The sequence below is a fragment of the Balaenoptera physalus genome (genome assembly GCF_965194825.1).
Source record: "Balaenoptera physalus genome assembly, chromosome: 17".
NCBI lineage: Eukaryota > Metazoa > Chordata > Mammalia > Artiodactyla > Balaenopteridae > Balaenoptera > Balaenoptera physalus.
Window position 1 is genome coordinate 66,413,662 of NC_138895.1, and position 23,938 is coordinate 66,437,599.

At 38.8% G+C, this 23,938-nt stretch overlaps 1 protein-coding gene across 11 annotated transcripts in view; it reads right to left on the reverse strand.

Annotated features, from left to right (window-relative positions):
* Positions 1-1,729: 1,729 nt before the first annotated feature.
* The window catches only part of ENPP2 (ectonucleotide pyrophosphatase/phosphodiesterase 2), a 105,646-nt gene continuing 83,437 nt past the window's right edge, over positions 1,730-23,938 (reverse strand). For 8 of the 11 annotated variants that reach the window (XM_082433157.1, XM_082433152.1, XM_082433153.1 and 5 more), the window contains 8 exons: positions 21,447-21,498; positions 15,556-15,630; positions 14,094-14,230; positions 12,981-13,116; positions 12,215-12,292; positions 8,903-9,035; positions 6,893-7,049; positions 1,730-2,330 (listed from right to left, as the gene is read on the reverse strand). In XM_082433157.1, coding sequence (XP_082289283.1) covers positions 2,160-2,330; positions 6,893-7,049; positions 8,903-9,035; positions 12,215-12,292; positions 12,981-13,116; positions 14,094-14,230; positions 15,556-15,630; positions 21,447-21,498 — 939 coding nt within the window. In that variant the 3' untranslated portion in view covers positions 1,730-2,159. The remainder of the gene's footprint in view (positions 2,331-6,892; positions 7,050-8,902; positions 9,036-12,214; positions 12,293-12,980; positions 13,117-14,093; positions 14,231-15,555; positions 15,631-21,446; positions 21,499-23,938) is intronic. The other 3 variants (XM_082433155.1, XM_082433162.1, XM_082433161.1) reach the window with 1 other exon arrangement.

Here is a 23,938-nt window from a genome sequence, read left to right on the forward strand (position 1 = left end):
TTTTCAATATTTACAGACAAAGCATATGAAGTGCCAGAGACCTGCCTGGACTATAGCAGCTGCTGGATAAATACAGATGTCAACAGTATTACCATGTTCACTTCTTCCAGTGTATTCCTGTAGCTGTGTTTCCCAGACATCGGTTTTTCTCATACCACCTTCATGATTTTTCGCATATCCCCACTACCATCTGTCCTACTTTTGTTATTATGTATTTTTTATTTAACACAATGTCTTCCCTCTTTTTTTTTTAATAAAATTGTTTATTTATTTATTTATTTTTGGCTGTGTTGGGTCTTCGTTGCTGCGCACTGGCTTTTCTCTAGTTGCAGCGAGCAGGGGCTACTCTTCGTTGCCATGTGCAGGCTTCTCATTGCGGTGGCTTCTCTTGTTGAGGAGCATGGGCTCTAGGCACACGGGTTTCAGTAGTCGTGGCACACGGTCTCAGTAGTTGTGGCTTGCGGGGCTCTAGAGTGCAGGCTCAGTAGTTGTGGCGCACGGGCTTAGTTGCTCCACGGCATGTGGGATCTTCCCAGACCAGGGCTCCAACCTGTGTCCCCTGCATTGGCAGGCAGATTCTCAACCACTGTGCCACCAGGGAAGTCCCCACAATGTCTTCCTTCTTAAGCAGATTTACTTTTCTTTTTTAAAAATTTTATTTATTTATTTATTTATTTTTGGCTGTGTTGGGCCTTCGTTTCTGTGCGAGGGCTTTTTTTAGTTGTGGCGAGCGGGGGCCACTCTCCATCGTGGTGCGCGGGCCTCTCACTGTCGCAGCCTCTCTTGTTGCGGAGCACAGGCTCCAGACGCGCAGGCTCAGTAGTTGTGGCTCACGGGCTTAGTTGCTCCGCGGCATGTGGGATCTCCCCAGACCAGGGCTCGAACCCGTGTCCCCTGCATTGGCAGGCAGATTCTCAACCACTGAGCCACCAGGGAAGCCCAGCAGATTTACTTTTAAAGGAGAATTTATAGAAATTAAAAACCCATTTCACTGACCATAAAAAGTGGCTACTGTAAAAATTAACATGATGAAAAAACCATGCTGATCTTTTTTTTTTTTTATGGGAGATTACTAACTGTTAGAGACATGGCAATACTAAGATGCACCTTTCTCCCTGACACAATCAGAAGGACTGAAAATCTCTGAATGGTTCCTCGCTTTGTGCTTCATTATTACTTAAAGCCACAGCTGGGTCCATCAAAAATCACCCCACCTATCATTCAGATCCTTCTGTCATATTGCATGATTACTAACACTTTTCACTTGGCATTTATTATTCTCAACTTTGATTGGTTAATTACACATTTATGTCTATATTTCATCCCAGTGTCTTATTTCTCTTTATATCCTCCCTGGTTCTTATGTTGGTACTTATACAGAATATAGGCTTAATATAGTCTCTGTTGAGTCTAATAAAAGCTTTGAAACAACTTGATCAAAAGAACCTGTTCCTCCAAACTTCAAAATATTTTTAAAATAGATAGGTGAGAGAGGATATTCAGGAGTTCTTCTGGTTCCTCTTTTCCTCTGCCCTTCCCCATAGATATGTACCTCATCTATCTCATCCAGGCCACCACAGTTGAATATTAAGGATGTCCCTTTTTCTATGTGAACTACATCCAACTAGGAAGAGGGTCCAATACAAGAAATGTATACATTTTATGCATGAAATATACCAGAAGCAAACACTCTAATTTACGTGAAATAAAGACCAAATAAAACCAGAAAAAAACTGAACGTGTGATTTATTATATTTAAGATTGGTCTATAAGGCTTAAATATGTCTGTCATAATTAACAGTAAGTGAATGCAACTTTACAAAATCAGTATTTCAATACAGTACAGGACTAAATGTGGCAACTGTGCATTGAAAAATTGATATTTCCTCAATGCAAATATCAAATGTGCAGCACCATTTAGAAGCTTCCACTAAAAATGCAAGCTGCAGTAATTATTACAAGCTCTACTCAGAACACAAGACTACCTATATCAAGCGTTAGGGGAAAACAGTGGAGTCATTCAGGCGTAATATGTCAGATTTGGTACAGGATTAAAATACTAACATTTTTTTTAATGTCCTGGTTTCAAATTAATAAATACAAAAATAATATAAAAATATACACCAGTTGATAAGACTGCACCGCAGAGGATCAGAAAGTTAAATCTCGCTCTCATATGTATGCAGGTATGTCTTTAGTGTCAGAATTTCTGGATAGCTGCGGCTGGTCTTGCGGAAGAAATCCAGACTGGTAAGATGTTCAATGTCCCGCACCCGAGCCGTGTGCATCTTTATAAGCTCTTCTACCCATTTCGACTCATCCTCTGAGCTCTGCAACGGAAAGGGAGTACAGAGTCAGAATTTTCCAAAGGAGTTTCTCTACACGGTCCATTTGCTCCAAGTCCACAAATGACCTCTACATACTCCTGCACCCAAAGCCAAGGCGTGTTATTCCTTCCTGGCCTCCCCGCCTCTCTCCCACAGTGCTGCTGGCAATGGGCCACAAATACTGGCCCTTGGCTGTGAACATTTTCAACAGCAACTAGCTGTACCAAATAAACGAGATGTGTGGTGAGAAAAGGCATTTGATGCAATACGTTCTCCTAACATAAATCAAAATTGGGAAAACCAAAGGCCCTGGAGAATTCAGTGATTCGTTTCTTTCCCCTGCTGTCAAATTGCAATGAGAAGTACAGGGCATGAGGAATTAGGAATGCTCCTCTGCCTCCCAAGGAAAGGAAAGAGCTTGTGCCCATTGTACAAAATGATGTGTGTGCATTTCTAGTCCTTCAGAAGAATGTGTTAGGTCAACGACATCATCTATTAGATGGCAGTGAATTGATATTTGAATGAGTTCGACTCTAAGCAGCTCAGTTGATACACCTGGCACTTTGGGGCCCAAGAGGCCTGAGCTGGAATCGCAACTCTTCCACTTCCTGGCTGTGAGACCTTGCTGAAGCTGCTTGACCTCTCTAGGCCTCAGTTTCTTTATTGGTTCACAAGAATAATAATGCTTACTTCAGCTCCCTGGGAAGGAGGAAGGAGAGGAAGGAAGAAGGGGAAAAAAAAGAGTAAAGTAAGGAAACAACATCACGGGTTTTCCCATGATGGGAAAGAAGGAAATCTCTTTCTGTCTTAACTACTTGCCAAAAATTGCCTCACTGGCACAAATTCGAGATGAAAGACATTTAAATGTCCCACACTAAACAATTTATTTCACATCTAAGTAGAAACAAAAAGGCAGTGCAGATAAAGTAGTCCTTTACATTTAAAAAATACCTTCTTTCACTTTTGAGGGAACTTGAGAGAAGGAACGAGATCTGAGAACCTTGAGAATATGGAGAAATGTCTACCTTCGTCAGTAGACATGGGGCAGGAGGGCCTTTGCCAATAATTTCATCCCCAAATGCCCCCGGAATTGCAATGGCTTCCAAAAGTCTTTCTACAAGTCGAAGGGTAGCTGTGCGTCCCAGGGCTGAGAATGTTCAGGCATGCCCTCGCCCAAGTCTTTGACTGCAAGTGGTCTCAATGAACTACCCACCAAAGCCCAAGAACCTGCACTGGGTTTTCTCAGAAAGCTCCAACCCACACGGACCTGGACACGGAGCCCCAGCAGCTTGTGCCAGTGCTAAATATGTACAGGAGGCTGTTGGTTCAGGAAACTGATGCCTGGCCATCCCAGGCAAAATGAAGAAACAGGAAGAAATTGCTTTGCAGGCTGGAGGAAATAAGGATTTTAACCCTCCACGCCCCACCCTCCTAACCCAAGCTAACCAAGATCTCTGCGAGTCATAGGAAAGAACAGGCCTAAATATAACTCTACCCACAACGGTACTGACCAATCCTCAGTGTGACCATATAATTAACGAAGTAGGAGGTCTCCAAATGGGTCGGGACCCCCTCAGAGTAAGCAGAGTAAGCATGAAGTGATATTTTCGGGAGAATTTTCATATTCAACTCATTTATTTGATTTTTCAATGGTCAGTAAGTCTAATGTTTCCTTTGTAAATGCAGTCATTTGAGTGAGTGGACATGAAGTAAAAAGGTTTTTCCTAATTTAAATAATGGCTAGCTGGGATTATACGAATTTGGGGGAAAATCTGTCTTTTGCTATTTCTTTCCTTGGGAAGTGATTTGCCAATTTCATTTGAGAGGCATTCTCCTCTGGTTCTCACAGGCTAAAATCCAGCCTCCAATTAGTCAAAATACTGGGCTATGTTACACATGAAGAAAATGACTTCTGCCTCTTGCTAGCTAGCAATCCACAGAAGTATTTGCTGCAGGAGACTCTAGTACAAAATGCAAAACTAATAAAAGTCGAATAAAAGTTCATGTGCACCAAGAGAGGAAAAGAAAAACTTTAAAAATAAATTTAAAAAATAAATAACTTTACACATTAATGCAAACGAAAGCACAGTCCAGGAACTTGCTTAGTGTTTTTCTTGCTATGGACATTTATCCTTCACCTGCCTTTTCTCCCTGACTTCCTCCCAAGTGAGTTTGTGAATTCAAGTCCCAGAAGTCTTAAGGTGGACTTTAAGGCAAGGACAGGTGTCTACGTAGGCAGGGGGTTCTTCAATAAGAGGCATGCTGGCCTTGAACGCTATAAGAAATACCTCTAAGCTCTGTGCAGAGAGGAAGATGTATGAGGACATCAGTGGATTTCATTTGTCAGATGTAACATCGGGGTGAATAAAGAACTGCCTCTGAGCTGAGTTCAGAACAATGTTTTACAAACTCCTGCATCACTAAATTCCCCTAATGACAGGGAAACGTGAACATACATCTCCCAGGAACTGAGGTGTCTCTTAAATGGCCTACTTTAAGTCTGAAATGTCTTTGTAGTCTCTGCCTTATCTTAAACATGTATGGCAATTTTGAATTTAACTGCATAAAATATGTGTTTACTGTTTTGCAAAAATTTTACCTCCCCACAACAAGATTTTAGTAAAACTGAAGTTCAAAAAAGTACATCATGTTATCCAGAGGCATTACATCCCTCTGGTACACCATTACCTAGTCTCGTGGGCTGTGAACAATCAAAATTGAGAAAGTCAAGCCAATAAATTGAGGACAGCTTCTCTCTCACTTGAAGTTCCCTTGCTTCTCCACCTCCCATCCAATTATTTCTAAGATCTTATTTATCCTTCCAGTACAATATTGCTGCCTTCCACCTTCCTTTAGAAATTTCCAAGACCACACTCAGTTCAAGTTCTGTTCCCTCAATCCTAGGAATCTTGCCAAAACGTTTGAGGACCATGCTTGATCCCCTCCAATTCAAATTTATCTCCCCAAAACAGAGTCTACAATGTTGCTTTTATGCCTAAACATTTTCTGTGGTTATCTAATGTCTGTGCGATGAGAAAAAAGTCTTAAGGCCCCAAGCTTCCACTATAGAAATCTGGTAAGTTTGAAAAAAGATGGGCTTTTGGAATCAGAGGCCTTGAATCTAAACTTCTACTTTTCTACTGACTAACCAGTAACCATGTTACACACTTTTTCTTTATGAGCTACAGGTTTCTCAAGAGTTAATAAAAGGGGAGGGGGAGGAGCTCATATATACCTGCCTAATAGGGTAATGAGATGATTAGAAGTAGTGAATGAGAGGACCTGCACAGTACTTGGATAGTAACATGGACTCAATCAATGGTAACTACTACTACTGTGGCCGCTACGACTACTACCACGACTACTTTTATTTTAAATCTGATTCCATGCAAACTTTAAAACCTTATCTCCCACTATGATCCTCATTTCCAATATTCTAGCCAACTTAATTAGCTTTTTCAGCCATATTTCAACTTTCAATTTTTTGTCTGCATCTGTTATTTTGTTTTGGATGGGCATAACTTCAATCTTCACCTGTAATTGAAGCCATAGCCCCAAAGCTGCCTTGTCCATGAAGCTGAATATCTCTGTTGAAGCTATTCTTAAGGGTCTTTGCCTTTTAGTGAAGCAATTTCTGTGCTTGTTTCATTCACTTTCCCCCTTGAAGGCTGCCTGCCGTGTGACTATGTTAAACACACCATCATTTTTCCCAGGGTACCTTACATAATTAAGGAATTTGAGTACTGCTTTTTGACTAAAAATCTTCCTCTGTAGATTTTATCTCCTATTCTATTATATAAACAAAAGCATAGAGACTATTACTTCTAAAATCAACCTTGGAGCACAGGATTTCCATCACGTTAAAGAAACGTGGAGTAATCATGTGATTCGTCCCCGAGTGCAGCATTAGTACAGAGCCAGGAGCACAGAGCATGGATCTTGTCTGCCTTCCTGAGGCTTTTTCGCCATGCCGTCCTCCTTTCACGTTGGAATAAGTGAATCAAGAGTCATCTGTGCTATTTAAGAACGGGGTGACCTGTTACATCTGCCCTCATAACTAGTAGCAAATGAAACTCTGATTTGTAAAGTATATATTCCTGTGTGTGTGTCTTTTTAAAAAAGTTTTTATTAATGAAATTTTCAAACATCCACAAAAGTAGAGCGAATGATATAATGAGCTCCTGAGAACTCTTCCCTCATTTCAGTAATTACCAAAATTGTGTTACTTTTCACTTTTTACAAAATATCTATGTCTTTTACAAAATGGAAAACATGTGGGCACTTCTATCATTTGCCAAAATCAAACACAGAAATAGAACAACATTAAATGCACACACATCCCACACACCCTTATGTTGAAAAATAAAAAGCCATTAGAGCACAAAGTTCCCAAGTGTTATGCAAAGTTTCCTTTGGGTCCTTTCTAAAGACCCAATTTGTATACCCATTTGTGTAGTGCAAATGTTTTATGATAAGTATGTCCTAGTTCAAGGGTGGGAATATAAACTAAGACACAAAGATGAATTCTGTCAGCAAATCCTAAAGGACACTGTTCTTGAACTCACATTGCAGCTTTCATCATTGTCCGGTCTGTGAGGAAGGATGAACGAGGAGACGGAGAGGGGGCCGTCACACTTGTCGGCGGGCTGGGTGAAATCCAGGCAGCTGGTGAGGATGATGTAGTAGTGGGTTGGAACAGGAATGGAACTGCCTTCCACGTACCTGAGACAGGAAGGCAAAATCAAACTATAGCCGAGGTAGTAGCTTTCTTTTTTAAATGGTGGCCAGTGAATATTGCCCAAGTCACTAAAGTTATATTTCACTCAGTGGAGTCATTTTTCACTTACAGGTGTTAACCCACCTCTATATCTTTGAATATCATGTTTTCAATGCCTGGAATCTCCTCTTTCTCTCAACCTGGTAGAGTGAAAAAGATACTCCAGACAAAGAAAACAGCTTGAACCAATTCTCAGAGGCAGGACATAACGCATAGGTCAATGGAGTAGAAATGTAAGTCTGGAAGAATCAATAAAAGCCAAAGTAAGGGGGGTTCTGAGTGCCAAAGTTGTCGAGTTTGGGCATTATTTTTCAGGCAGTAATGCTCCACTGAAGGTTTCTGTGCTAGGAAGTGCCATTATGAGATCCATGTTTCAGGAAAATAACTTTCATAGACTTGTATAAAATGGACCGGAGGCAGGAAACACAGGAGCTAGGAGAGTGATAGCTCTTCAAGCCACAGTGAGATCCTGAACTTGGTACAGTTGGTACAGAGAATTCATTTACTAAAGAAAATTCTAAGAACTGAGTGCTACTGATGAGTTACAAAAGTATAAAAAAATATTTTGAGTAGAGCATAGTATAGAAATTCATAATTCCTTACCTGGTTTTCTATTATCTTAATTTTAATCATTTCAAAATATTGAAATTATGATTGAACTAACAATATAATTTGGGCTGAAAACTATGACAATAATCAGCAATAAAATAAATGTACAAGTAGGATAAAATTTCTCTTATGGATGACTGGAAAGGGGGTAGGATAACACCTATTTTATTAGTTATATATATGAAAAAAATTAGCATTTTATGTCTGTCTGTCAATCACAATGAAACCCTCTCATATTTTGTGTTGCTCTCTAATTGTTTCATGCATGTATAAAATTAAATGAAGAGGGCTTCCCTGGTGGCGCAGTGGTTAAGAATCCGCCTGCCAATGCAGGGGACACGGGTTGGAGCCCTGGTCCGAGAAGATCCCACATGCCGCAGAGCAACTAAGCCCGTGCACCACAACTACTGAGCCTGCGCTCTAGAGCCCGCAGGCCACAACTACTGAAGCCCGCGTGCCTAGAGCCCGTGCTCTGCAACAAGAGAAGGCACCGCAATGAGAAGCCCTCACACCGAAACGAAGAGTAGCTCCCGCTTGCCACAACTAGAGAAAGCCTGCATGCAGCAACGAAGATCCAACGCAGCCAAAAATAAAATTAAAAAAATTAAAAAAAAGAGTTCTTCAAATATTAGGTATATCAGCTCCTTAAAAAAAAAATTAAATGATGACCTATTATGAATTTGTTGTATTTATATCTTCTTACTTTCTCCACCAGACTGTAAGTTCCTTATGAACAGAGTATGCCTCATCCTTTTATATCCCTAATAGCACCACAGAGAAGGATAGAAATGAGATTTGACCAAAGTTTATATGTAATATCCTATTGAAATGTACTGACTCAGAAAACCTAAGGAATTCTAAAAGTTCCCCCCCAAATAGTGAACACAAGTGAAAATTATCATCTTCCCACTAAAGAGTTGTTGAAGAATAAAGTTAAAAAAATTTCTAATCTTTTGATACATTTTCAAATGAAAAGTGCATTTATTTACCACAAATCCTAATTCCTTTCCAACCACCAATGCCTCATTTAATCACAGGTCCAAAAGAACTGAAGAAATCACAAGGAGATTCAAAAAGCAACAGGTTTAAGAGGTATCAGCTCTTCTCTAGTACGTGAATATTTGAAAAATATTCTTGAGTGAGATCTTGGAATTTAAAAGCACACGTTGCGTGGAAATGAAAAGCTTACTGTTTGATTTTGTCTTGTGTGTCATGTAAGCCATCGTAGTCATAGTCAAAAATTGGTCCACTTATCACATTAACTCCATTTCTTTCTGAAGCATATTTCTTCACCAGAACCCTTTGGAAATAATTCCAGACTCCTGTACAAAAACAAAATCAGTTCTCCGTGAACAAAACTCCTTGCTTTGGCCAAATTCTCTCTCGGATGCATTAAACAAGCCAAATGTCACAAGCCAAGAGACAGTAGAGCTGTTGTGATTCTTAAGAGCAATTCATCCTAAAGCATTAGCTGTGGGTGTGTCATTTATGAACCAGCCAAGAGAAAGATATGGAGACAATGGTAGAGGAGTTTAACGTAGCCCAACCAGTCAGGGAAGGATTTGCAGGTGAAGTGGTTACTGGGCTGAGATCTGAAGGACAAGTGGGTGTTTCTGAGGCAAAGAGGTGGAGACAACATTCCAGGCAGAGAGAATAGTATGTGCAACAGGGGAAGTATGGTGTTTGTGGGAAATTGAAAAAAGGCTTTAATCTACTTTCTCTTCTTTCATATGTCGTAGATAGGCTAATTCCCAAGTTTATGTCTCTAGCCCTAACCTTTCCAGGCAACTCCAGACATGTTATCCAACCAGCCATCTCATGGTGCATTTGAATACCTAATAATCATATCTAACAAAAAATTATCCAAACAGAATTCTTGATTTTTCTTCCACTCCTGCTCCAACTCTTGGCTTCTCCATCATAGCCAGTGGCACTCGCACTCACCTCAATGTTCAGGTCAAAATCTTAGGATTCATCCCTGACTTCTCTCCTTACTTCATATGCATGTGAACAAGTCCTGTTAGTGCTACCTCCAAAATACATCCCAGTCTTCCAAATCTGACCACTCTTCACAATTTGCACTGCATCCACCCTGGTCTAAGTCACTATCCTCTTTGCAATGAACTACCACAAAAGACTACTTGGCACCTTGGGAGAAACTCTTCCTTCCCTGTAGCCCATTCTCTCTAGAGTAGCCAGATGGATCCTTTTACACTATAAATGAGATTGTATCACATTTCCGCAACACCCATCTCTAACACTCCAGATGATTTCCCACTGTAATTAGAATAAAATCCCAAATTTCCACCATGGCCCTTGCCTCCCTCCATGACTATTCTTCCTATTTCTTTCCCCCTCAGGTACATGCCTTTCTTCCTGTCCCCCAACTCTCTAAACTTGTTTCAGAGTAAGATTTTGCATATGCTTTTCCCTTTATCTGGAAAACACGTGCCCTGACTAGGCATGCCTTGTTTCTCCTCCACTATTCATTTCTCACTTTCACGGTCATCCTCTAGAGAAGATTTCCTTGACCTCGCTAGCTCCAATTTACACGATGGTCAATCACAGGGGAAAGAGAGGGGCAGAATGGAAAAGGGAAAAGGCAAAAGAAGGGAATAACAGAAGAGGACAGGAAAGGCAAACCAAAGAAGTTGGCTCTAACATGTTAGATTTAACTTACCATGCTCTATTCTACATGGGGGTTTTGAGGTTCAGGCTGTTATCATTTCTTACCTCCCCTTATTAAAAAATGCTTGGGCATTTTTCCCATGGTGCTTCAACTGCTGATTCTCTATTCGAAATGAGAAAGACAGAGCAGCCCACCAGAGCCAAAATACCATGGATAATTATTTGCAATAAAGAAAGGAGGACAGTGGGGAAGAAGTTCAAATGTTAACTTAAGCATAAAAATTGGAGAGGCATAGAGGGAAAGAAATAACAATGAGAACAGTCAAAAGGCCAAACCCTCAGAAATGTGGCATGTGAAAAACACCATTCCCCTAGTGAAGAAGAACAGCGGGCCCTCTGTGAAAGGCCTTTGGCCACACCAGCCTCAGGGTGGTACCGTGTGCTTCCTTTATTGCTGCTTGGTCAAAAAGGCATCAGTAAAGGATAAAGAAATCCAGGAAACCCTGATTTGTGGAAATTCAATGAAGCTGCATTCCATGTAATATTAGGACAAATGGATCTACGTGGGTTTGTGAAACATTTCTCAACTGGGGCTGAGAAGAAACCAGGAAACCTCCTTTTAAAAGCATACTTTAATTTTTCACTCATATGCAAGAGATTCTACCTTTGAATAAGCCTTTATTTACTAGCTTAGGACATCAAATAAACATTTTTTTTTTCTCTAAACCGTGTTGGCCATTTCACCAATGTCAAGTTGAGGAGCCCCAGCCCTGTAGATGACATTCCATCATCTCGTGTCCTATTTTGAGACTTTATTTCAGCCCTGAGAGTCATGTAACACAGCCCAATACTCCTTTAGAAAGTGGAGTTATGCAGAAGTGTTTCCTTTTCCTACCTTTCCTATAAGCATATATGTCTGCTTACTGTAAATAAACTAAAGGGAGGTCAAAGCTACTCTATAATGCTTTCTCTGTCTTTGAATACACGGATGGTTGGATGGATGGAGGGATGCATGGATGGATGGAAGATGGATGGATGGGCAAATGAATGAATTCTTTGTTAGCAGAAATAGGAAATGGATTGTTTTTGTTATTGGACAGTTAAGTTACAAATCCACATAAGCCATAGAAGTCATGTAATCAAATCTCATAATTTTATAAATGAGAGGCTAAATGGCATTTCTATGATCACATAGCCAGTGTTCACACTCCAGAGACCAGAACTCAGTTTTGGGGCTGGGGATCACTGTGCCTATACCATTCATTTCATCACTATCATCCACAAATATTTATGTCATATACAAAGAAATTATGAGTGTATATAATTTGCACAGCCCTAAAACCAACTGAACTTAATTCTCTGATGATTCAGAAGACCTTTTAAGCTCTTGCTGGTTTTCAGGGTCAATATTCAGAATACATCACCATCCCCCTAAAGGAAGAAGGTGTTAGTGGCTTTTACTGTAACATTCTATAAATAAATACAGATGCTGTTAAATGTCAGGTAGCCTCCAAAATACAGAGAAGACTCTTTTAAACCACTGAGCATTGAAATAAGGAGAACACTGGATTAGAAGGAAAGCACAAACTTGGTTTAGCTCAGCTTCTGCCATTCATGACCTGGGTCACTTCTTGTGACTTCAATTTCTTAGTTATAAACAAGGGATAAAAAAACCTGCCAAGCTCCCTCACAGATTCATATTTTGGCTTAGCAGTAGAGAATTTACATTAAAGTTCTTCAAAAATTATAAAGGCTATACACATGAAAGGTATTATCATTATTAAAATGAATAGAGAGGTAGGAAAGGTAAGTGGTAAATTTAGAAACATTTCTTTCCACAAATAATAGTCTACTAGGTAAATATTAGACTTACGTTTGAAAGCAGGATACATTGGAACCATATTGGTTACAAGGAATGCATCATATTTAGCTTCTGGTAAAGAGCTCAGATCTAAACATTGGGAAAACAAATAGTGCCCATTACATAATAAAATCGACATCAATAAAAAAAAGGAATCTTCTAAAATGGTCCAAACAGCATGAAATGCATGGATCTACTCTTTTATTCCTACTTATCCCATTCTTTATATATCATTTCCTACTTCCCTTCCCACTCAATCTCTTTTTTTCACTCAATAGTTCTCCTTAAAAAATTTTTTATGATTCTTTCTCTTCCTACTTAGTCTTGGGTCTACTAAGTATTTTGTAAAAGAATTCCTTGATTTTACTAGCATAATTTGGACTTTTAAAAAAATGTCATCAAGGTAATGAGAGAGAATTAAAGGGCTTCATGTATTCTTAAGAGATCACCTCTATAGTATTATTTAAAAGATTTATGTCAATAATTTCCTATTTCACTTTCAGATGCTCATTTAATGATGTCAGGTGACACACAGAATATTCCCTTGCATTTTAGAATTCCCCGGGAATAGGATTTTTGAAAGCTGGTCTCTTTTCTGGCTGCTTTTGGAAGGCTCCCAGAGAAGTTCATCTCCTCAATCTCTTGAGCGCCCCTCTGGTTTTTAGGTTTTTTAGAAAACCTAAAAACCACTGAAATCCTAAATACCAAGTTGCACACGCCAGACTCCACAAAATAACATCCCTCTAGAATGGTCAGATCCTGCTATTCTGTAACTTACAAGGAGGAAAGAGGAATCCATAGGACATCTGTTTATCATTTTTGTAGGCCAAACAGCTCTGACTGAAACTCGGAGAAACACGGACATCAGGCCGGACGCAATTGGTCAGGTGTTCAGGGATGCCAGAGACCTCAGCCTGTATGGTAGTCACAGGTAGTCAGCAATGCCATGGCAGAGACAACACCAAACCAACAGGGAAATACTGAAGCCAGATTGTTTGGTTCCAAACAGCCAGAATCAAAACCCCATTAGCTTTCACTATAGCTCATATTCTGATATTGACTCTTTTTTCTTTTTTAAGGACCTCAGTTTTAAATGCACTAAGCTAGTAATTTTTTAACTCTTATTTTTTAGTAGCAGGACTCTCTTATCAGTCTTAGGTAAAACAATAATACGTAAGGCAGAAATCTCACTGTTGATATAATGAATGAGATTCCACAGAAGACAGCTTAAAAAATAATATTCTGAGAAATAATATAGACATATCTCCTATTTTTAAAAAAAAGACTATATATGTATTGTATGTGCCTGAGTACAAATTAATAAGAAGCTGTGTTTGGGGCAGTAGAAGTAGTCATTTGTATTCAGAGTTTAAAAACATACTTCAACTGCCAAATGAATTTTTCTAATTCCTGATATAAACTTTCCTACCTCATCTTTACCAAAACTGAAACCCCAACATAAAACCTTCATTAAAAAAGAACAGGATGTTGATAGTGGGGCAGGCTATACATGTGTGGAGCCGTGGGTATATGGGAAATTTCTGTCCCTTCCATTCAGTTTTGCTGTGAACCTAAAACTGCTCTAGAAAGTAAAGTCTATTAAAACAAATGGCCAGATACTGGTGGCTTCTGTAGCTAGTGGGCCATGACAAGCAGAGTAAAAAAAACTAAAAGAATTAGTATGCTATGCTATTTCACCTATTACCATGAAGTTTTTAGAACATTGCAGAAAGTCTAATTCAAAATATTTTACAACAGATCCAATATAGGATTTCTTTCATCAGGAAAACTTAAAATCTTTTCTAAGACAATTCTGTTCCGCAAACAATCATTATATTAAGGCAAGGAGCGTAATGACATGAAGAACATGAAACCCAGTTTTCTCAATGACCTGTTTGGAAACAGTGTACGATGTCCAGAGTGGCATTAGGAATATTTCACTATAACTGCTTTCAAAGTCAGTGTGATATAAGATATCATATCTAGTCCGATAAAGCACTGCAGGCCGTCCATAGAGGAGGTGTCTCTCTAGGAAAGAAAAAAATAAACTGTCTTAAACACGTATTAAACTGTACATCAAATGTTAAAGAAATATTGGAAGGGAGTCAAATTGTCTACAATTTGCTTGCTTACTTATTAATAATGTAGCTCCTTCTCTTTAATTTAATCAGGTTAGTTTTCCTAACACTTCTGTGGTTTATTTGATCACCTAAGCGTGGGTCAAGGCTTACAGATATCAAAACTGTAATGTAAATACCATATTTATTTTAATGGTTTTTTTCCAGTTATAAAGAATTTCAATCTGTATGGGAAAGAAAATTATTTATTAAATTTTGAAATGATTCAGCTGAATGGGAAGTCAGGACAATTAGATTTTATAGAATTAATTCATTTGACCCTGGAAAGGCTCATCAAATTAACCAATGATTTAATTAAGAGGAAGGTACTCTTTGATCATTATTTGTAAACTGCAACTCAAATATGTATTATTTCAGCATAAAAAGTGAGTACTAATGAGCATTTAAAGTAAGTAGCTTTGTGACATGGAGGAAAACTCTTTAGGTAAGAACTTAAAGGAACATGTATAGATAAAATAAGTGGCATTCAAGGGGGTCCTTTAAATACAAAAGGGAGGTCATCGGTTACCAGAGAACTCAGTTAAGACCCCAGAATGTAGATTCAGACCCCTAAGAGAAAGCTCTCCTCTTAGGAAAAAATAAAGGTTTGAAACTTTATTCTTCTGAGAAGAAGACAAGGGAGATTAATGTGCAAACCTTCATTCTACACCCACAATAAATGCCTCAAGCTTGATCTGCCCATTTTAGACAGGCTAAAGTCAGAACTGCCATAGATTCATAGAAATTGGGGTCCTGCAGACCAAAATATTTAGAGACTGAGGCTTTGGCAATTCACGATCCCCTAAGTGATAATCAAAAAAATTTTTTTACTATTATTTCTATTAGAAAAAAGTCAGTTCTGGCAATCACTTATTAAATTATGTATACATGTTGCTTTAATTAAAGTATTACCATTCTACACAAGTAACAGAGAAAACCCTTTGTAGATTACTTTGCAAGACCCTCCCAAGTAGAACTGCTGATTTGAGGCAAAACAGCCCACACTGTTAACAGCACAAGCCTGTTCTGGGTAGTTGGGCTTTGTCAGCATTGCAGTAAATGTAGAAGTCTTGGTAAAGCTGCCAAATTTGGGGACCCACCCCTAAGAATTAGAACATAATATGCTAATATCATATAAATGAAATATAATGCACAAATAAAAAGCCAGCAAATCATAACAGTAGTACTTGGGGGCAGTTTACCAGGTCAGACTTCCCTTCAAAACTCAAACCAAACCTTTTCTAGGTTCAAAATTTCCATTAACGTTTTCCTTGATTTCATTTTTGCTGCCTCTGAATTTCCTGGTTTCAGCTGGAAGCAGAAGTATCAAGATTCTTTGAGAAGCTATTCTCTTTTTATCATTCAAGTTTTAATGCTTACCCAACACATTCCTCCAAGCTCAAATGCAAGCCTGGCATATTATCCAATCTATCCCATTAAGAGGACAACAAAAGAGCAGCCATATTCCTCTACGCAACATTTAGCGCAGCCATCAACCAACACTCTTAGACAATCTATAGACTCCACCAACTCTGATTCCTCCTTGTTTCTCACCATTCCTCAACATAGCACTCCATTCCATGAAGGCTGATTGATTTGCAATACTGCTCATAATCATTGTCAACAACTCTATGCTATTATATATATATATATATATATATATGACTCCTTTTCTCTACTGGGAATAACTTCTCCACCAGTCCTGTCACTTTTCTCCCTCCAAATTTTTCATTAATGTATTCCCCCCTCATCAAACATATACTGAGTACCTTCTTTGTGCCAGGCCTTGGGCTATGGAATAGAGATACTTGGTAAAGACAATTAAGATAGAGCTCTTACCCTCAAGAAGCTCACAGTTCAATGGGAGAGACAAACATGGCATAAATAACTCAAATGCAATATGCTGCTCACTAGATCAGAGATATCTACATAGTGGAACAGGAACACAGAGCATGAAGCATGCCACAGATGGGGATGAGGTGGCATCAGTACGGTCCTTACAGAACTTATGAAGCTAAGCCAGAGTCACCCCACATCCCATTTATGCCTGTTGCCCTGGCATAATTGTCCTTCTCACCTTCAAAAGGGGATGACAGATAATATGGTCACATAGTTCAGATCCCATGAAAGAGACATGGGGAGGAGAGGGAGAAAAGGACAAGAGGGGAAGAGACATCTTAAGAGTCACTTTCTCCTGAAAGATTTCTCCAGTTAAGCTTCTCCATCTCTACTCATGCTTCTGCTCTGCATGTAGAAACTCAATTTTCTTTTGAAATGTGGGTGTCATAGCTCCCAAGATATGCACAACTGCAGTTTTTGGCACACAGTTGGAGCCCAAATATATCATTATCTGACTAACTTTTTCTCAATTGTTAACTGAGCATGTATGACATGAAGAAAAAAAAATGTAGTGGCTTTGGCAGTCTCCTAATATCCAGCCAAGTTCCCCAGCTGACCCAAAGAATCTACTTGGGTCTTCCTGTTGCATAATAGTTTCATCTAAGAAAGAGGTGAAATCATCTTTGCAGTAAGAAACACTTTAAGGTCCAGAAACAAAATTTAGATTTCCCTTTTTCAGTTTATCAGGGTATCAAACAATCACACGTTCTTGGTCGCAGCCTGCTACCCCATATGACATCTTAGACAAGTCACCCATTGCATTTCTGTTTAGCAAAAAGTCCCTTGTTGAGCCACAAAAGTGTACTTGAAGCTCAGTCTTTGGACACATAAGTGCTTCGTCTAGAGACCAGCCACCCTGGAGATGAGCCTGCAAGCTTCTGCTTTTGAAATATGTTCCTCGTGATTTCTTGATACGGATCTAGTATAGCTTGTGTCTTCCCAGGCTGGGTTCCTACTCCATGAAATTCCAGACAGAGCCTCCATTCCACACCCCAGTTCCCTGTTTACAATAGTGGCTGGCATTTTTGGGACATGCCACGGTTCTCCTCCAGATACCACGCTGGCAAAATACTGTGAGGCAAATCTTTTTAAGTGGTGTGGACTTCCCCAGCGCTCATTCTTTTTGTCTTCCAAAACTTGGTCATCCAGACTTGAGTGTGTGTTTCTTTTCCCTCTTCAGCTTCCTGATTCATATTCCCACAGATTAGCTGGCTGACTTGAGAGCCACATGAAAATCTCTCCTCTTTTTTGTTTTTGTTTTAAACATCTACTCCCACAATAATATGCTCTTACATTTTACCACAAAATCTCTACCCAAGGTCTTTCCTTTTCCTACATCCTTTCTCTTCCTTTGCCTTAGAAGTGTCCACTAGCATTTACTGCCATGTCAACCTCCTCTGGGATTAGATTTGATGCCTCTGGTAGGGTCCTGTTCTTTCTTACCTCAACCCTTAAAACACTACGCTGTAATTCACCAACTGGCTAAATCTCACAATAAAATAATAACTTAATGAGGACACGGATTTTATCTATTTTGTTTACCATTGTATCTCTACCTCCAACAATGCCAAATATCTATGTGGATAAATAAATGATTGTTTTATTTTTTAAAAACACTGTTCTTTATGACTTTCAAGAACTGGCTTTCTAGGTATGACCTGCCTAATATTCCCTCTCTAGCTATTCAGGACTGCTTTAAAGTTAACAAGAGTTACTAGTGTTTAAGTGGTTTTTCTAACCAAACTAATTTCTCATGGTGTGTGATAAGGAGCCAAACACACAGGTGTTAAAATGATGTTTAATTCCCTTTCTCACAAAGATGATAGTGAATGCCGACCTGACTAAGAAAATACAAAACATGGTTTAGCAACGCTAGTAGAGAAAAGACTAAAGTGAAAATAAATAGTGCAATTATTCTTACAGTAAAAATTACACCTGGCTCTAGTGCCAGAATTGCTTGCTGTGAGAAATTTAAATATTTCCATTTCATTCATTCATTTATCCATTGATTCATGGATTACAAAATGAAAATTCAATAAGTTTGCCAAGACATTACATACATGTGATCCAGAAAAGCAGCCATGCAATTAAGATCCGGAATTCACTACAAATGTAGAAATATTAAAGCTTTAGCAAGCATTTTAGGTCACAATTTTTGAAGCTCATATGTATTCTTCCTCTTCATTTTAGTAAAGGACTTGATTCTGTAAGTTTAGTATTTATAATACTAAATCTTATAATAGCCTAAGATTACTTTAATATACCACTGTTTTGCTACCTCAAATTTACCCTGGGTTGTTTCACTGTTGGAATGCATAGCTTTTACATGTGTGTTTGGTACAGATGTATGAGTGGTTTTATGTCACATGACATTAAAACAGTTACATATGAATGTTACAAATGGAATGGGCAGGGCCTGTGGTTTATTCTGAAAAAATCAGCTACCTATAGGTGTATTTTTTTTAAAAAACTAGGCAGGAAAATAATACAACTTTACATTTGTATAGAACTTGAGGTCTACAAAATGGTTTAAAAGCCTCAATATATACTAGAGATAGCCAGAAGGGGGAAATGATTACTCTGAGCATAACACACACAGCACCTCGATTTCACGAGGTTCTACTCCAGCAGAGCAGACATTGACTATTTCCAGTGGGGGACTAGACTTATGACCCAGGACACACCGTAAAGGCCTGAAAGAACTCAGACCAAGAACATGTCACTTTGCAGTTGAAGAAATGACTGAGACAAGACCCTTAAGGAGACAGACACCGAGAGACAGAGAGAGAGAGAAAGAGACAGGAGAGAGAACACCGAGGCTTACCCATATCCTAGAATCTAAACGAGCAAATGCTTTGCACATAATAAGACAATGATATATAATTATTTGAATTTCATGTAATAGTTTTAAAGTCTATCTTGTATCACTCCAGTGATTGGCAATTGCAAATAGCCATTATTGTGCACACATACAAAACAGTGCTGTATAAACGTAAACAACTTTACCAAAAGTCTATTGAATATTAAACTGTTAATTATAATAAAAGTAAATAAAGTCTCTCTTGTATCATTAGAGACTGTCCCATTAGGCCATAAGCAGACCAAGAAGGTGTGCTACCATAATCCTCCCCTAACATTTTATGTCACCGTTGTGAAGTCACATGCTGGAAACTATTGGTGACACAGCTGACAGAACCAGATGTCTCAGAGAAATCAGCTCCCAGCCCAGGGTAGGCGCTCAACAAATACACATGAGGGTCCATTTCCATGAAAGTATATAAACTTTAAGCCTTGGTGACATAAAATCATCTAGAGATAAGACACATATTCACCTCTGAGCAGAGCAATGGAGCGGTGAGCTCAATAACTATGGCTCTTTCCAGCCCTGAGAGTCAGTGATTCACCTGGAAGATGCCTCTTATTTTCATGCTCAGAAGTTTGAGGCCACTGCTTATGCTGACGTGTGGGACTGGTTTTGTCCTATGAGCACACTGCCACGAAAAAACTAAATGAAAGATTTTTTTTCCCAGATGGAAATGTTTTAGGACCATGAATAGTCAGAGCTTGAATCAGCAAAAACATTAGAGTCCATTCAAAGTTATCATAATTAACTATTTCATTAGTGACTTTTAGAAGAGAAACATCTCAGTAATATTTCTCTGCCTTGGTGAGTGAATATTTGAAAAACTCAAATCATGAGACTCCATACTCCTTGATCCTGGCAGCATTGTAATTTTTCCAATTCTAATGACACCGCAGTCCACTAGAGGTTCGATGTCAAACATTTCAAATCACTTCTAGATTTGTGAAGGATTTGTGTACCTTCCATCAACTAAGTCCTATCTCGAAAGCCGTGTTCATCCAATTACATGCCGAAGAGTCTGTGTGTTCTATCATCAAAGAGAGAAGCGGGAGGGTGATGATGCAGAAAGAGAAGAAGAAAAAACATGAAGATCTTTAGAAAGAGGGGAAATAAGTCAAGTAAATAAAATATTCCACTGGTTTCCTCAACCTTTACTTAATCGGATTGGAAATGGCACGTATGATAAATAGAACCATATGTAAGCTAATAACTCAAGTAATGTTCTCAAGAGAATTTGACTACGTGCATCTTTACTGCGTGACTTGGGCTGCTGTGCTTGATTTCTGTCTTCTTTTTAATACACTTTTGGTCATTCCCTTGCTGTTACAAGATGCTATCCCATCTGCTGTAGTAACCTGTGTAGGAGCCTTTCCCTCTTCTTCTAATCTCTTCTAATTTTCCTGGGATTTCAAAACCAGAAGGAAGAGCTTATGTGGTAGATTGCATTATTGTTCCTAATTATTTACTGCTCTTTTGTAAAGGATTATGTACTTCTACCCATTGCCAAGTGACTTGTAGGACAGTGTCCTTGTGGAAAGAATATACTTCCCTACTCCACTGGTTTCATGTGCCCTATTTTCACCAATGAACTGGGAATGGAAGTGACACATGCCTCATCAAAGCAGCAGTGTTGAGACCCATTGCCTGGTTCTGCCATTCCTCTTTTCCCTCTGCCACGAGAAGGGCATGTCCCAGCTAGGGGCTGCTCCTTCAGCCTAGATTCCAGAATAAAAAGTACACATGGGGCAGAGTCACACTTGGTCTATAGTCAGCATCCTGAAATATGAACAAGAAATGCACAGACCACTGAGATTCTCTTTTTCATCACAAGTTTGCAAAAGTTGACTAATACAGGAGGGTTATTATTGTACGTAAAATAAGAAAATGAGTTAGAGCTCAAGATAATCCTTCTTTGAAGAGAGATTTCTGATTTGGTTCCTTCTGTGCATCCCTTCCCATAACATACACACTGACTCTGCAGGTCGGTAAGCTTCAGTAGAGGTACCAGCTGTTACCATTTATAATTGTGACTTCCATTCCCTTCATTGAAGTCCCCATCAGCACCTTAAATTATGACCCATCAGATGCACAATGGTGTATTTAAGCCCTCTGCTTTTCAGAGGGCTTAAAAGCTATTGAGGAAAAAAAAAGGTAATGGAACTTTTCTGACTTATTACACAGCTGGCATCCTGTGTACATAGAATAAACCAATACCTTTTGCCAGATGGTATAAAAATCACTTTGCAATCCAAATTCGAATTTAAAAAAAAATTGTGCTTACACTATGAAGTAAATAAGAAGTTTCTCCAATTTTTGAAGCTAGAAAACAAAACTTATCTGGTTGTTTTTTCCATCAACTCCTTACCTTCTGTAGACCCTTTTATATGAAGGCGTTTGTTGAGTTCATCCAATTTGTTCTTCATGTGTGAAAACCAAAAAAAAAAAAAAAAAAAAGAAAAGAGAAGACAAAGCAAATCAGAAATGTTTTTTCTCTCCAGCACCCTTCTCTCTATTTAGTACCCAGCTAAATTCAAAACAGGATCCTAAACTTCATTCTAAACTCTGTAGAGTATTACTACTTTATCTCAAAATGAAATTTTAGGCTCCACTTCCTAATGATCTATGGTCACGAATATGTTATTTAATTTCTCCATGATTTTGTTTCCTTTCCGTAAAAGTGTGGATAATCATGTTACCAACCTCCCATGTCAACAACAATGATTAGGGCGCATATATGTAAATTAATTCGAATATTGCCTCAATATTTCAGATTAATCTCTAGGTACACTAAAGTGATTCCCAAACCAAGTTATGAAATTGCTTTTTCTAAAGCTGAAACATAACGACTCAGCAGTTCTGAAAAGTCACGGCTCAGCAACTCCATCTCCCACTATATATTCTAGAGACACTCTAGCGTACGTGTACAAAAAGACGTTTGCAGTAAAGTCTACTGCAGCGTTGTCTGGAAGAACTAACAATTGGAAATTACCAAATGTTCTCAGATAGGAAAATGAATAGAATCATGATGGTGTAATTATATAATTAAATATTAATTATTAGCGGTAAAAATGAATGAGCTAAAACTTCACATATTAATATGCATAAATCTCAAAAATACAAGGATGAACAAATAAATGCAGGATACATATAGTAAAACAGCATTTACATAAAAATATAAAATATCCAAAGGTATCCTATAGGTTATTTTAGGGAACTATATACTAAAAATTAGTTAATACATTATTTAAGAGATACATATGTATGGAGTGAAAGTATAGAGGCCTACATGGCAATTATCTACACTATATTCAGGATATTAGTTACCTTTGGGGTAGAAGGGAAGTGGGATTGGGGTGTGGGATGTCACATGGAGCTTCCATTCGATCTGTAATGTTTTCTTTCTCACAATGTGTGTATTGAAGTATTCATTTTATTAATCTCTATACCTTTTCAGTATGTCTGTATTTTTTTTTTAGGAAAAGGAAAATAGTCTTTTGGAGAAACCCATTGACAAAATAAAGATGATCTAGAATCCCTCTAAAACGGTTTAAGATAAAATAACCAAACTATTTCTTGCTTCCCAGAAGAAAGGTAATTCAGAAAACAAGATACAGTTAATAGATGCGTCTAAAAATATAACTAGAATTCACTTCAAAGACCACTTCCTGTTGACTTTGGCAACTCAGCTCCTCCAGCTGAGGTCTTAGAATTACCTACTTTATACTTATTAGCCCTGTTATTTCTTATCAGGACCTAAAGTAGGAAGGATTAATAAAGGGAAGGAGGTAGGGAAGAAGAGCAAACTTCCTCCCATGGTGGGCCTCCCAAACTGTGGCTCCTAGGCCCCTAGGAATCCTAGAAGGTAGCAAATGGTAGGGGAGGGGGATAGACCAGTAGGAAAATTATTTTCTGAGGTCTAATAGAAAGATCACACATTTGCCTGTGATAAAACCACACATGCAAAAATAAAATTGCTTTGCTTTGTGTTGGAACCCTCTCAACCACTAACCAGTGTTAGTGGTAACACTGGTTGTATCTTGCTGTCAGAAGCACTGATGGGCAACTCTAAAAGGTCTTTGATCAATATAAAATTCAATAAGCCAATCATTACTGAACATGTGTAGTTTGCTTGTTTCAATAACTGTCCAAACACGAGGTGCTGGGTAGTCCCTATTAGCACCTCCAACGCCCGCCCTGCCACACCCTTCCTTACCCTGCTCTGTGCCCTGGGAGACTGATCTCTAGGGACTCATCAAAGAGCGAGCTTGCCCTCCAGCTGGGCTCCAACAATGAGAGGTACCAGCAGGGGATTGGGAGGGGTGGATTTACTCCCCCAGCTTCCCCTCTACCAGGTTGCAGTGCATTTGCTGCACCCATCTACCAAATTCCGTCGTTCCTTCCTATATAGCTCTTTCTCCATGTGCCAGTAACTGCTCCCTCCCTTTATTGTTGAGACCTAGGATTGGCACCCTATTAGCCCCAGGGTACTTCAGCATCCCTCATTGATTTCCCTCTACCCTGCCAGCCTTTGAAATAGTCTTCTCATTAAATGTGATTGAAACAATCCCTTTAAACCTTCTTTAAAAACCTTCTGCATGGGCCATCTGTTTCTTATTGGGACCATGACTGATAGACATGTGATCCAGGTTGAGAAAAAAAAGAAAAAAAACATTTTGATTGGGAATTGTGACTCCACAGAATAGCATGATGAATTTTACTTTTTGTTCTTCATTATCTATCCCTGGGCTGTCCAATATGGTAGCCATGAGCCACATACGGCTCTTTAAACTTAAAGTCACTAAACGAAATTAAAAACTTAGTTCCAAGTGTTCAAAAGCTACATCTGACCAGTGACTA